The sequence below is a fragment of the Phycodurus eques genome, chromosome 3, assembly GCF_024500275.1.
Source record: "Phycodurus eques isolate BA_2022a chromosome 3, UOR_Pequ_1.1, whole genome shotgun sequence".
Classification (NCBI taxonomy): Eukaryota; Metazoa; Chordata; class Actinopteri; order Syngnathiformes; family Syngnathidae; genus Phycodurus; species Phycodurus eques.
In genome coordinates, this window is record NC_084527.1 from 23,498,309 (window position 1) to 23,512,126 (window position 13,818).

The following is a 13,818-nucleotide window of genomic DNA, read 5'->3' on the forward strand; positions in this document are numbered from 1 at the left end:
TAGGAATCATATAGGAATAAAATGTGCCTATAAAAGAACAGGCCTGTAACAGTACAAATACAATAAAATTAAACAACAGAAAAACGAATTAAGCCAATAAAACCACAAATAAAACAAAATACAGAAAATAAGCCAGTAAAAGTAACAAAAAGAAAAAAAACAAGAAAGTCTGTCCCGTTTACCTGTCCGGCATATTCCACGTAGTCCTGCTGCCCGGGTCGCGATCCCACGCCGCCGCTGGAAGTGGCGCTGCCTTGCTCGGTGCGACATAGCACTATGGCGTATTGGTTGAGGTTGCCTGTCCTCTTCACCGTCACCGCAACTGTGCCGGCCTTCTCCGACACGTTGTAACTGTCACCACAAACCAATCAGTCTTTTGTTATTTGGGGGGACTTCGGGGTTATAAATATAAACATGAATCCGTCCATATCACAATTTTTTAAGCGGTCGTTTTTTAAATGCGCTTTTACAGTACACAGGCAAGTCCAAATTTAGTTTAGTTTTGTGCCTTCCACTGTAATACCATGTGTCAGGCAGCTACTGAGCACTACTGGACAAGATGCAACGTACAGCGGCTGAAATAAGTATTTAACAAGTCACCATTTTTCTCACTAAATATATTGACATGAAATTTTCACCAGATGTTGGGAGAAAACCCCAAGTAATCCATACGTACAAAGAAAGTAGAACAAATAAGATCAGAACTTAAATTGCGTGAAAACATGTGAAATGACACAGGGAAAAAGTACTGAACCCATGAAGAAAGGGAGGTGCAAAAAGGCATGGAAAGCCAAGACAACACCTTAAATCTATCGATAATCAAACAGCAATCCAGCACCCTTCTCAGTGCAAATGAATATCAGCTGATTCAGTCCTGATTGATGGCCTTTCAAAATGGTCTCATTGCAAAGGCGTGAGTCAACACACATCTCATGATGGGTAAGCCACACACAATATGTAAGTCAAACGTCAATCATACCACCATAAATTTGCCTCAATCAGGTGCTCCTCGCAGGATTTCTGACAGAGAAGTGCAAAAAAATCATCAGAAGAGTTGTCCAAGAGCCAAGGACCACCTGTGGAGAGCTTTAAAAAGACCTGCAATTAGCAGGTTGTCACAAGGAAAACAGTGAGTAATGTACTTCGCCGGCACGGCCTGTATGCACGCTCACCACGCAAGACCCCATTGCTGAAAAAAAAAAGCATGTCAAGCTTGTTTAAAGTTTGCTGAACAACATTTGGACAAGCCAGTTAAATATTGGGAGAATATAGTCTGGTCGGATGAGAGCAATGTTGAACTGTTTGGATGCCATAATGCACACCCTAAAACACCATAGCAACGCTGAAGTTCGGAGGTGGGAAAATGATGGTATGGGGCTGCTTTTCAGCAAATGGTGCCGGTAGACTTCACATTGCAGAAGGACGGATGAACGGGTAAATGTGCCGAGACATTCTTAACAAAAATCTGCTTCCATTTACGAGGATGGACATTTCATCAGGATAATGATCCAAAACATACTGCCAAGGAAACTCTCAATTGGTTTCAAAGAAAAAAAATGGTAGAATGGCTCAGCCAATCAACTGACTTGAATCTAATCGAAAATCTATGGAAAGAACTGGAACTCAGGTCCATAAAAGAAGCCCATGGAACCTTCAAGATTTGAAGACTGCTTGTGTGGAGGAATGGGCCAAAATCACACCACAGCAATGCATGCGACTAGTTTCTCCATACAAGAGGCGTCTTGAAGCGGTCATTGCAAACAAAGGCCATTTTACAAAGTATTAAATAAATACCAGTTGCCGTCTTCAATACTTTTTCCCTGTGTCATTTCACATTTTCTCACACAATTTAAGTTCTGATCTTATTTGTTCTATTTTCTTTGTATGTATTATTACTGGATTACTTGGGTTGTTCCCAACATTTGGTGAAATTTTCATGTCAGAAGCACCTTTGGAAATATATTAGTGAGAAAAATGGTGACGTGTTAAATACTCATTTCAGCCGCTGTATTTGACAACTTTAAATTTCAGACTTCTTTTCGTTTACGCAATGTGATGTTATATGGTTTAAATACATTTACTGTATTGCAATAACGTTTTTTACTTTAAGAAATGTAAATAGTTTCATCGAATTAAAATTACACATTACTATTCTATTTTACGGATAATGATAATAATAATAATAATAATAATAATAAAAATTAGATCCCACGTTGCCTCTTCGGGCTGTACCCGGCAGTGCCCCATGGGGCAGTGCCCCCCGGCCATCAAATTAAATTTAGTTTTAACTTACATTAAATTTCAGCCTTCTTTTCATTTTCTCTAAGTGATTATATACGATTTAAATACATTGTATGTTGTTTTTATATTTCAATACTTAAATAAAATGTATTTAAATTACAAATAATTATTCCACTATATTTTTCAATATCATTTTTAAAAATTTTTTTATTTTACATTGCTATAAAATGTCAAACTTCTTTCGTTTTCCTCAAATGATGTTAAATAATAGTTTCCCATTTCTGGACAGCGAGTGTGAACGCAGGTGCTAAGGAATGCTTACAGTTAGTTATAATAAAATGTGTTTAAAAAAAAAAGAAAAACAAGCACGGTTCACTGTATACTGTACAGGTCTGATGCAAACCTTTTGTGCTCAAAGCTGATGAGCGACCACTGGATGTGGAAGACGTTGTCGCTGACCACGTTGGGTTTGCTGTCCTTCACAAGGAAATGGAAGTTGTCCATGGTTTCCTGCGTGCTCTCCTCGTCCAGCACATAACGAATCAGTCCCAGGTTGATGTCCGCTAAGGGGTTAAACAGGTTTACATTCTTTCATTTTTTGTTCACATTGCTACTCCTTTGACGATCAAGCCATTTTGTGATGTGTGTCGTTTTCAAGCAAAAAAAAAAAACAACAACAAAAAACTTTTTACATCATCATGTTAGAGCGTATGCACGAAATTATAAATGATTTGGAAAACTCTTGATACGACCTTTAAGAGATATAATTCCATATGGTTTGTTGCAATTTAACTTTTGACATTGATTCTGAGAAATTTTGACCGAGGCGATCTCGTCAAGGTCAAACGGCGCCATAAACTAATCAGCGAAGCGGCTATCTAACGACTATGTGTCCAGCAAGATCGAAGAAGATCAGATAGAAAATGATGGAAATTGTTTAGTTTTGCGTTTCAGGTATTTGACCTTGCTGTGACTTTGACTTTGACACAATTCTACCAGGTAAATTTCTAATGTTTTGGTTGCATATTTGAAAGCGGGAGCGAGGGGAAAGGAGATTGGTCGCCACCTTGCGTGAATGAGCTGACGCGGCCACCTGGCGCCATTTTGCTTTCCAGGAAGCCGTGCTTAGGCTCACTGATGACCTCGTACACCAGCTGCTCGTCATCTGTGTCCGGGTCCACGGTCAGCAGCTCCTTTTTAGTGATCAGATTGGTCGCCTTGAGATGCAAAACATCCACAACAAACAATAAAATGATAAAATTAGTTAAAAAAAAAAAGAAAAAAAAAAAAAAAAAGTCAATGAAAAGACAAAGCTCCTCTTGTAACAAAGTTCTTACAACAACACGGGGTGCGCTGGTACAATCATTGTGATCTTACCGATACAGATAGGAAAGACGTGAATTCAACTCATTGAAGGTGACTTTAAGGTTTCAAATTTGGGTTTCAAGATGGGGCTTAAAATGGGGTTAGAAATCAAAGTTAGGGTTTCTCATTAAAGTTGGACTTTCAAAGAAGGGTTAGGGTTTCACGACAGGTGTAAGGTATTTAAATTTGGGTTGTGTTGGTGTTAGGGTTTCAAATAAGTGTAAAGGTATCATAGTAGGGTTTCTAACAAGAGTCACAGTTAGAGTTACAAACAACGTTTAGGGTTTCAAAACATTTCGGGTTCTAAACAAGGATTAGGTTTTAAAATTAGGGTTTCAAACAAGGGTTAGGTTGTCAAGTTAGGCTAGGGGTTAAAAAAGGGTTTGAAGCTGTCCTCAAACCCTATTTTGTTAGGGTTTCAAGGTTTAAAAAAAAAAAAAAAAAAATTAAGTATAGATTTTCAGTATGCTAGAGTTTCGAACAAAGGTTGGGATTTCAAATTAGGGTTTCAAGTCTGTCTGACCTTGTCGTCCATGTACTCGAGCCACTGCAGTCCAAGGTTGGTGACGATTCGTGGAGTCCCATCATCGACGGGAAGAATTTCAATCTTGAACTTCTGCGGGGCGGCCGTCACAATCTAATAACACGTCCAATAGAATACTCACATTATGATACTATCAAATGCTGTATATCAATTTACCATCTAAAAACATGTACAATGTCATATTCACATGAAGATACGATCAACATAATAGTGATTCCCCCGTGGAGGATTATAAAGACGCCATGAAAAAGATGTCCTGCCTCCCCATACATCATGTGGACCATCCATCCATTTTCCATTTCCCAGCTGACACTGGGCGAGAGGCGGGGTACACCCTGAACTGGTCGCCAGCCAATTGCAGGGCACATTTAAACAAACAACCACTCGCACTCACGTTCACACCTGCGGGCAATTTAGAGTCTTCAATAAACCTACCATACATGTTTTAGGGATGTGGGAGGAAACCGGAGTACCCGAAGAAAACCCACACAGGCACAGGGAGAACATGCAAACTCCACACAGGCGAGAGCGGATTTGAACCCGGGTCCTCAGAACTGCAAGGCAGATGTGCTAACCAGTCTTCATCGTGCCACATTCATGTGGACCATTCTGGGCAGAGGGAAGCACGTGAAATTACAAACTCAGGAGTCCGTTCACCCCCGAGACCATAGCTCCAAAAACAAACGTGACGAGGATACGTGACTGAAGTACACCATATCAGGTGACATGTTTTACATTATTTCATACCGATTGCTGGTGTATAGGATTTATTTAATTTACTGAAATGTAAAATTTAAAAATGTACATTTAAATTATGTTGAAATTATTTGATTGTGTGACAGCAAAATGCTCTTTTCAATGAAAATTCACACTAAATTCAATCAATATTTACTGTAATAACAGTTTTTATTAAATTTTTTGTCAAACATTTTCTAATTAAAATGTTTTTCTTTCCTTTGTTTTCTTTTATTAATTGGTTACGTTTCAAGTAGTTTTAAAATATTTAAAAAAAAGAAATTAATAAAGTTTTTCTTTTTTCTTTTTCATAATTGTTTTTCATGAAATTTGTATTTACTATATTAATTAATTTTGTATTTGTTATACCAATATATTTTATAATCCAGTATTTACTTCAATACATTTATTAATTGTATGTAAAACTATATTTAATCAACTCTTTTATTTCATTATGTTGAATATTTTTTTACATTTCATGTATTTTTATTTAACAATTTTTATGAATTTTACTTTAATTTAATGTATTTAATTTCACATTATCTTTGTTAACTTTTGTAAAATTTAATGCATAATCGCATTAAATAATATTTTGGATTTTTTTTAAATTTCAAATTAAATGTTTTTTTAAGATTAAATCTTTAGTTAATTTATTAACTACATTTTTGGTAAATTGTTAATTGAATTGAATCCCGGAGTCGACGCATACACACAAACGTGCGTGCGCACACACACACGCATGAGTACTGGCCTCCTTGCCGCTGTCCTCCACCATGAAGAGCAGGTTGGTGCCGTCGGCCAGCGTGAAGGTGAACCTGTCCTGCAGCGAGTTGGAACCGTCGTGGTTGTAGCTGAGACGGTTCTGGTAGATGTCGTCCATGGTGAAGGTGGCGGTGGGCCTATAGTGCTGCCCGTTACCCGTGCGCTCGATGGCGCCGTGACGCGGCGGCTGTACCACCGTGAATACGATGGACTCGGCCTGGCGGACGCAGGACAGAATGGGGAGGATTCAGACCTGACTACTTTGCCGCCTGAACAGGCTGTCAGATATTCAAACCAAAGTAACAGGAAGAGAGTGATTACAAGTTTTATAACCCTTTCCAGTTGTAATTAATTCAGACCCAACATATTTGCCACCTAAATGGGGTTTTCATGAGTTTGAAACTATTGCAAACAGGATGAGAGGGACATTTGATGATTGTATTCAAGTGTAATTAATTCAGATCTAACTAGCTTCCCCCCTTCCTTTGAAGGGACTGTCAAATAACTTGAAACACTTCAGAAAACCAATGTAAATAAATACAGTTCGGTGCTACATCCGTAAGTGCAACTTTAAACTCGACTATGCAAAGCAAAATCCATTTATCAACAACACCCAGAAACGCCGCCGGCTTCTCTGGGCCCGAGCTCATCTAAGATGGACTGATGCAAAGTGGAAAAGTGTTCTGGGGTCCGACAAGTCCACATTTCAAATTGTTTGTGGAAATTGTGGACGTCGTGTCCTCCGGACCAAAGCGGAAAAGAATCATCCGGACTGTTATGGACGCAAAGTTCAAAAGCCAGCATCTGTGATGATATGGGGCTGTGTTAGTGCCAATGGCATGGGTAACTGACACATCTGTGAAGGCACCATTAATGCTGAAAGCTTTGTAGAAACATATGCTGCCATCCAAGCAACGTCTTTTTCATGGATGCCCCTGCTTATTTCAGCAAGACAATGCAAAACCACATTCTGCATGTGTTACAACAGCGTGGCTTTGTAGTAAAAGGGTGCGGGTACTAGACTGGCCTGCCTGCAGTCCAGACCTGTCTCCCATTGAAAACGTGTGGCGCATTATGAAGCGTAAAATACGACAACGGAGACCCCGGAATGTTGAACAGCTGAAGCTGTACCTCAAGCAAGAATGGGAAAGAATTCCACAAACAAAGCTTCAACAATTAGTGTCCTCAGTTCCCAAACGTTTATTGAATGTTGTTAAAAGAAAAGGTGATGTACCACAGTGGTAAACATGACCCTGTCCCAGCTTTTTTGGAACGTTTTGCAGCCATAAAATTCCAAGTTAATGATTATTTGCTAAAAACAATAAGTTTATCAGTTTGAACATTAAATATCTTGTCTTTGTGATGTAGTCAATTAAATATAAGTTCAACATGATTTGCAAACCATTGTATTCTGTTTTTATTTATGTTTAACACAACGTCCCAACTACATTGGAATTGGGGTTGTACAAAGTAATGTTCCCGACACTGCCATTCACACAGACAAAAAAACTCCAAGGTATGGGTCACCAACCTCTGTGTCTGCGTCAGTGGCCTTGAGTTCAAACTCGGTGATGGTTTTCCTCACGCCCTCCTGAACCCGCATACCAGGAACATGGAGAAGGGGTAGCGAGTCGTCTACGGGTTTGATGGTGATGTAGAACGTCTGCGCCACCTGGAAAGCATGACGGTGGGAAATGTAGCCAACAATCAACAGTAGGAAAATAGCTTTTCAGCATTTTAGACCTTGTAAAATTAGATATATTACCTTTTAATGGCCTTATTTTTTTGCTGGTTTTATTGAATACCTTTATATACCTTTAACCTTTCATCAAAAATACCTTGAAAATTCTATTTAACACTTTTCAATACTTTTTAGTGGACTTAATTTTTTTATTTGTAATTTATTACCTTTTAATACTACTTAAAAATGTCTATTAAAACCTTTGAATTACCTTCATTTTTGCAGTTTTCCATGCACTATTTTTTATATCATTAACATTGAAATACAAAAAAAAAAATATATATATACTACATTTTAATACTACTTTTTTAATGTGACACCTTGTAAAATTATCTTCTCTAATAAATTGTAATGGACTAATGTTTGCATTTTTGTTATTTATTACCTTTTCATTTTTCATATTATTATTATTTTTTTTTAAGAATTAAGACAACTAATAAAAATAAGGAATACTAAAACTGAAGCTCTATGCACACAATGCTTCCGCGATTGGGTACAGTGGTGCTAACTTCCGGTCGCCAGTCTAATGCATCGTGACAATACTAGAAACGTGTTGATGCTGAACATAGCGTCACATTGCTGTGCTGGCTGGAGGACCGAGCCCTTCATATTAAAAAAAAAAAAAAATACAAATCTTTTATGAAATTTTGACCTTGAAAAATACCAGCACAAAAAATAATAAACATACTTATCATACAACCACACATGATCACACTTTTAACGAATTATGTTATTTTTCCACCAGATGGCGACCCAGTAGCATGAAACATATGGACACTTTGTGAAGCAGTGAGATGTTGACACTTATGTTTTTATTGATTCTATTTTTACTAATTTTATTGCTCTTTTTATGACTGACATTCCCATCTTTATTTTATTGTACTTACCCATTTTTGTGTTTTATTTGCACCTCTCTCTCTAGTATGTTTTATGTAATTATTGCCTTGTACAGCCATTTGGTGCACTTTCCGTGCTTTTAAAGTGTTTAACAAATAAAGTTTGCGAGGAATTGAATTAATACTGCTTACATTTTTATTTTATACATTTTACTTCCAAAAGTCTTAATTTTGTACTTTTCATTTACTTAGTTTTAAAACTTAAAAAGCAATTAAAATCTTAATACCTTGTGAATTTCCGGTCTGTACTTTCAACCTTTCTTAGGATTAATATTTAATTTCCTACTTTTTAATTTACAAAAGTGGTAACATTATATTTAAAACCTTTAAGTTCCTTTAATTTCTCTCCCCCCCCCCCCCCCCCCCCTAATTTTTAACTACCTCTTAATGCTTACAAGAAAAAAATATATACCTTGTAAATTTCCAGATTTGATAACTATCTAACTATTATCTAACTATAATACCTTTTAATGGCATCTTTTTTTGGAGAATTTCTATTGACTACTTTGTAATCAATTTTTGTAGAAAAATAACTTTTCAGATCACCTCGTTGGTGCCATCGGACACAGCGAAGGAGAACTGGTCGGCGTGCTTTTCTTCTTGGCTGGTGTGAACGTACTGGACGCTGCGAGACGCCAGGTCAGCCTGCGTGAAACTGTCGATTCGCATGCCTGCAAAACGGGAAAAAAAAACAATTGCTGCTCATCCGGTTTGGATCCCGATTCAGACACTTCTTCTTCTGGATCCAGACAAAGTATGAATATCCATCCATCCATTTTCTGTAACGCTTATCCTAACTAGAATTGTGGGCGTGCTGGCGCCTATCCCAGCAATCTCTGAATTGGTCACCAGCCAATCGCAGGACACATATAGACAAACAACCACTCACACTCACACCTACGGGCAATTTACTGTAGATTCTTCAATTACGTGTGTAACATAGTCAACGTCAGAGAACCAAGGCAAATAAGACATTTATAAATTAGATGGCAAAACATGCATGGTAGGTTGATTGAGGACTCTAAATTACCTGTAGGTGTGAATGGTTGTTTGTTTCTATGTGCCCTGCGATTGGCTGGCGACCGGTTCAGAGTGTACCCCGCCTCCCGCCCGAAGATACCTGGGATAGACACCAGCACCCCGCCACCCAAGTGAGGATAAGCGGTAAAGAAAATGGACGGATGGAAACCCCAATGCTGCTAAAGTGGCTGGTGCAATCCTGAGTCTGGCGTGTGTGGGTGTGTGTGCAGCTACATGTTTACATGGCGTCAGAGTTCAGAGTTCAGGTGGGCAGAGGACAGAAGAGGTCGAGGGGGCAGAGAGTTCAGATTCCTGACAGCCTGATCAACAAAACTGTCTTTGAGTCGACTAGTCCTAGCCCGCAGACTCCGCATTTTCCTGCCTGATGGCAGTAGACTGAAGAGGCTATGTGACAGATGGGTGGCATCCCCCGCTATGCGGGTGAGGCTGGTGCTGTAAATGTCCTGCAGGGAGGGAAGAGAGGTTCCGATTTTCTTCTCAGCTGCCCTCACTATGCGATGGAGAGTCTTGCGGCAGTATGCAGTGCAGGCTTCGTACCACACAGTGATGCAGTGTGTCAAGATGCTCTCTATAGTCCGTCTGTAGAACGAGCACATGATGGGGGTCGGGGCTCTGGTTCTTCTCAGCTTGTGCATGAAGTAGACGCTGGTGAGCTTTCTTGGCCAGTGATGAGGTGTTGCTGGTCCAGGAGAGGTCCTCGGTGATGTGAACTCCCAGGAACTTGGTGCTTCGCATCCTCTCCACCGCACCACCGTTGATGTTCAGGAGAGCATGCTGGGAGTGTGCTCTCCTTAAGTCCGCAACAATCTCCTTTTTTTTCCCACGTCCAGGGAGAGATTGTTGTCCATGCACAACCCGGCCAGGCAGCTCACCTCACTCCTGTAGTCTGTCTCGTCCCCGTTGCTGACGACACCCGCCACAGTTGTGTCGTCTGCAAACTTGATGAAGAGGTTGGAGCTGTATGTCGGTGTCCAGTCATAGGTCAGCAGGGTGAATAGGAGGGGGATCAACACACAACCTTGACGGGCCCCCATGTTCAGAGCGATGGTGCTGGATGTATTGCTGCCGACCCGTACTGCCTGCGATCTCACTGTCATAAAGTCCCGCAGCAAGTTGCATATCGAAGTGTTGAGCCCCAGCTGGTCCAGTTTGTAGATCAGTTGTTTCGGGATGATGGTATTGAAGGCTGAGCTGAAGTCTATGAACAGTATTCTGGCATATGAGTCCTCAGAGTCCAGGTGTGTGAGGGCAGAGTGGAGGGTGGTGGAGACGACGTCATCGGTTGACTGGTTGGTTAAAAATCTCCTGTGTGGCAAGGCCCCGGGGGTGGATGAGCTTCACCCAGAGTTCCTAAAGGCTCTGGATGTTGTGGGGCTGTCTTGGTTGACACGCCTCTGCAACCCCCTTACAGGGGCTGTTCGGTCCCCGTACGACCAGTGTCGGAGTTTCGTCCACATTGCTGGCAGTAAGTTGGATCCATTTCCGCCAAGGCTGCTGTTTGTCACTGATTCTGTTCAGAACCTTTATGAACAGAATTTCTAGGCACAGCCAAGTCATAGAAGGGGTCCGGTTTGGTGGCCTCAGTAGTGCATCTCTGTTTTTTGCAGATGATGTTATTCTGTTGGCTTCATGAAGCCGTGATCTACAACTCTCATTGGAGAATTTCACAGCTGAATGGGAAGTGGTTGGGATGAAAATCAGCACCTCCAAAACTGAGACAATGGTCCTCAGTCGAAAAGGGTGGAGCGCCATCTCCAGGTTGGGGATGAGATCCTGCCCCAAGTGGAGGAGTTCAAGTATTTTGGAGTCTTGTTCACGAATGAGGGAAGAATAGAACGGGAGCTTGACAGGCAGATCGGTGCAGCGTCTGCAGTGATGCGGACTTTGTACCGTTCTGTTGTGGTTAAGAAGGAGCTAAGCCGAAAGGCGAAGCTCTGAATTTCCAGGTCGATCTACGTTCCTCCTGGACGCATCCCTGGTGAGGTGTTCCGGGCATTTCCCACCGGGATGAGACCGAGGGGACGACACAGGACATGCTGGAGAGACCATGTCGTTTGGCTGACCTGGGTCTCCCTGAAAGAGCTGGATGAAGTGGCTGGGGAGAGGGAAGTCTGGGCTTCCCTGCTTAACCTACTGACCCCGCGACCCGACCTCAGATAAGCGGAAGAACATAGATGGATGGATATTATTTAATATCCTTATCAACATTATATTTATTATCCTTAAACCGAAATAAAACTAAAGCAATTATGTTTGGCAGTTCAAAAACTAGATCAGAACTGTCAATAGTTATCTATGGCATCCAAATTGAAACTTGATATATATTTTTTTAGCAGTCACAATTGATAAATTGTCATGGAACGCTCATGTCAGGCACATAAAAACAAAAATCTCCGTTTTATTTATTTCGTTAGCAGCCCCCCCCCCCCCTTCTCCTGCCATTAATATCCAAGAAACTGGAGATGCTGACATCATTATTTGTATTAGTGTATATAAGAATAAGGATGTATATATATTATTATCGTATTTATGATTATTATATTACTATAGTTCTATATTGGATGTTCATAGAAAGCAAGTTGTATATGATCATAAGAAAGTACAGATAGGGGGAGGAGTAAATAGGTTTTTACTTTTTTCCTACTCCTTTTTGAATATGCATAGTTAAACTCGATTTTTTAAATTCTATTTAAATCTTGTGTGTTTTGTTCTTTTCCTTTTTTCTCACTTTTACATGTTCGAAAAAAGAACTTCAATCAATCAATTTTTACATAAAAATATATATTTATCCCAAGTGTAAGTTATATCCTATATCAGTGGTGTGAAGTAAGGAAGTATAAATACTTTGTTGCTGTACTTAAGTAGATTTGTTTCAGGTATCTGTACTTTTTACTCCCTATATCTGAAAACAGATGTACTTTTTTCAATTGCCGCTGTTGACGATACAACATAAAAAAGACGTAACCAGAAAGAGGTAACGTCAACCAGTAACCAGATATTAAAATGCTCAAACAATTTGCCATGCCAGTCACGATACGGATGAGAACGGTTTCTCAGTCGGCTGTAGTATAATGGGGTACCCGCAACAAAACTTGACGGTACATAGTAGGCCGTAAGAAAACGTGGAGGCGGCCCATAGTGGGCCAACAATTTACCGTGCCACGTCAGTTATGAGGTAGAGAAATGCCAACATATTGAAAGTGGGACAAGTTTAGGCACCTGACACTTGAACAGACTATGTACAGTATATGTATGGTATAACCAGATTAAGTGTTGCAGTAGGTAGTAGCAGAAAGTGTGTGTTGTAATCGTGAGAAAAGATGACCCAGGTCATGGTGGGAATGGCAAACACAAAAAGGAAAAAAAAAAATCCATTGACGTTCATCTTGAGCCATGTGTTAAGTCAGCGTTGCTCAAGGTGCGTTTCACGTATAATTTTTTGTGCCATTAAAAGCCCGTCATCAGTCTTGGTTTTGTTGTTTTAGTTTGAGGTGTTACAAAAACAAAATATATTCGTGTCAAAGTCACAAAGACACAAGCAGAAGCTTGAGATTTTGACGCGTTTGCTCGACCTTTTGGTCAGAATCAGGTGATTTTGGTGAAACCAACCCATGTTCTGCTGCTGATGACTAAAGAACAGAACAAGTCAGAAACAAACTTTTTTCAGGTGAAAGAGGAGAGTATACTCTTTCTTTTGATAGTTTTGGCGCTTCTATTGTTGCAGAACACAATATTCTGTGGGTCATGAAAGATCAGTCAAAATGCTCGGGTTACTTTTGAATCAATTTGTCTTTCTCCTGTTGGATTTCATTGCTAACTTCACTTCACTCTCTGCAATTTCCCTCTGTGTCCTCATCCTTCATCATCCTAACGAGAGATTAAACTCCTCTCCAATTAAGACGAAGATGCTGTTTTATTAACGAGACAATTTTAAAACTTAATCGCCTCTGATTTGATTGTAATGACGCTCCATCACCCTGCTATTTAGTCACCAGAGGCTATGAGAAGTATTACAGGTTTTTTGCAGGCACTAATGAGCTGCAGCTGGATGCTGAAATTAGCTTTTAGGGAGCTGATAGGCATTTCACATTACTTATTGTTGGACTGTACCACGGATATAATGAAAAAAATGACACAGAAATGAGAGATGTTGATGTTAAAGCGAGAACCCTGTTGATCTTGAAAATGAGAACAAATCAAGAAGATCGACGAAGCCCAGTCCAAGTAGAACTCTGCATCATTTGTTTTCAACTTTACCGTTTTTAATTTTCAATTTTTGAAAAAAAAAAATCACTGATAACAGTTTGATTTAAAGGAAGAATCCTGTTTATTTTTAATAATATACGAACAGCAGATGCCAATTGATTTTTAAAACTATACGATTGGAGTAGCTGAGGTTGAATTCTGTGACGTTGGTTGTCACTGTTACCTAAAATGTTAGGAATGATTGTTAGACTTAAAAGAGAACCCTGATTTTGAATGATATGATGGCT

At 39.8% G+C, this 13,818-nt stretch overlaps 1 protein-coding gene across 1 annotated transcript in view; it reads right to left on the bottom strand.

Moving 5' to 3' along the window:
* The window catches only part of fras1 (Fraser extracellular matrix complex subunit 1), a 229,904-nt gene that overhangs the window by 29,307 nt on the left and 186,779 nt on the right, over positions 1–13,818 (bottom strand). Inside the window, 7 exon segments of the mRNA XM_061672741.1 lie at positions 183–351; positions 2,645–2,804; positions 3,308–3,458; positions 4,130–4,243; positions 5,637–5,864; positions 7,179–7,319; positions 8,831–8,955. Of these exon segments, the coding sequence (XP_061528725.1) occupies positions 183–351; positions 2,645–2,804; positions 3,308–3,458; positions 4,130–4,243; positions 5,637–5,864; positions 7,179–7,319; positions 8,831–8,955 (1,088 nt within the window).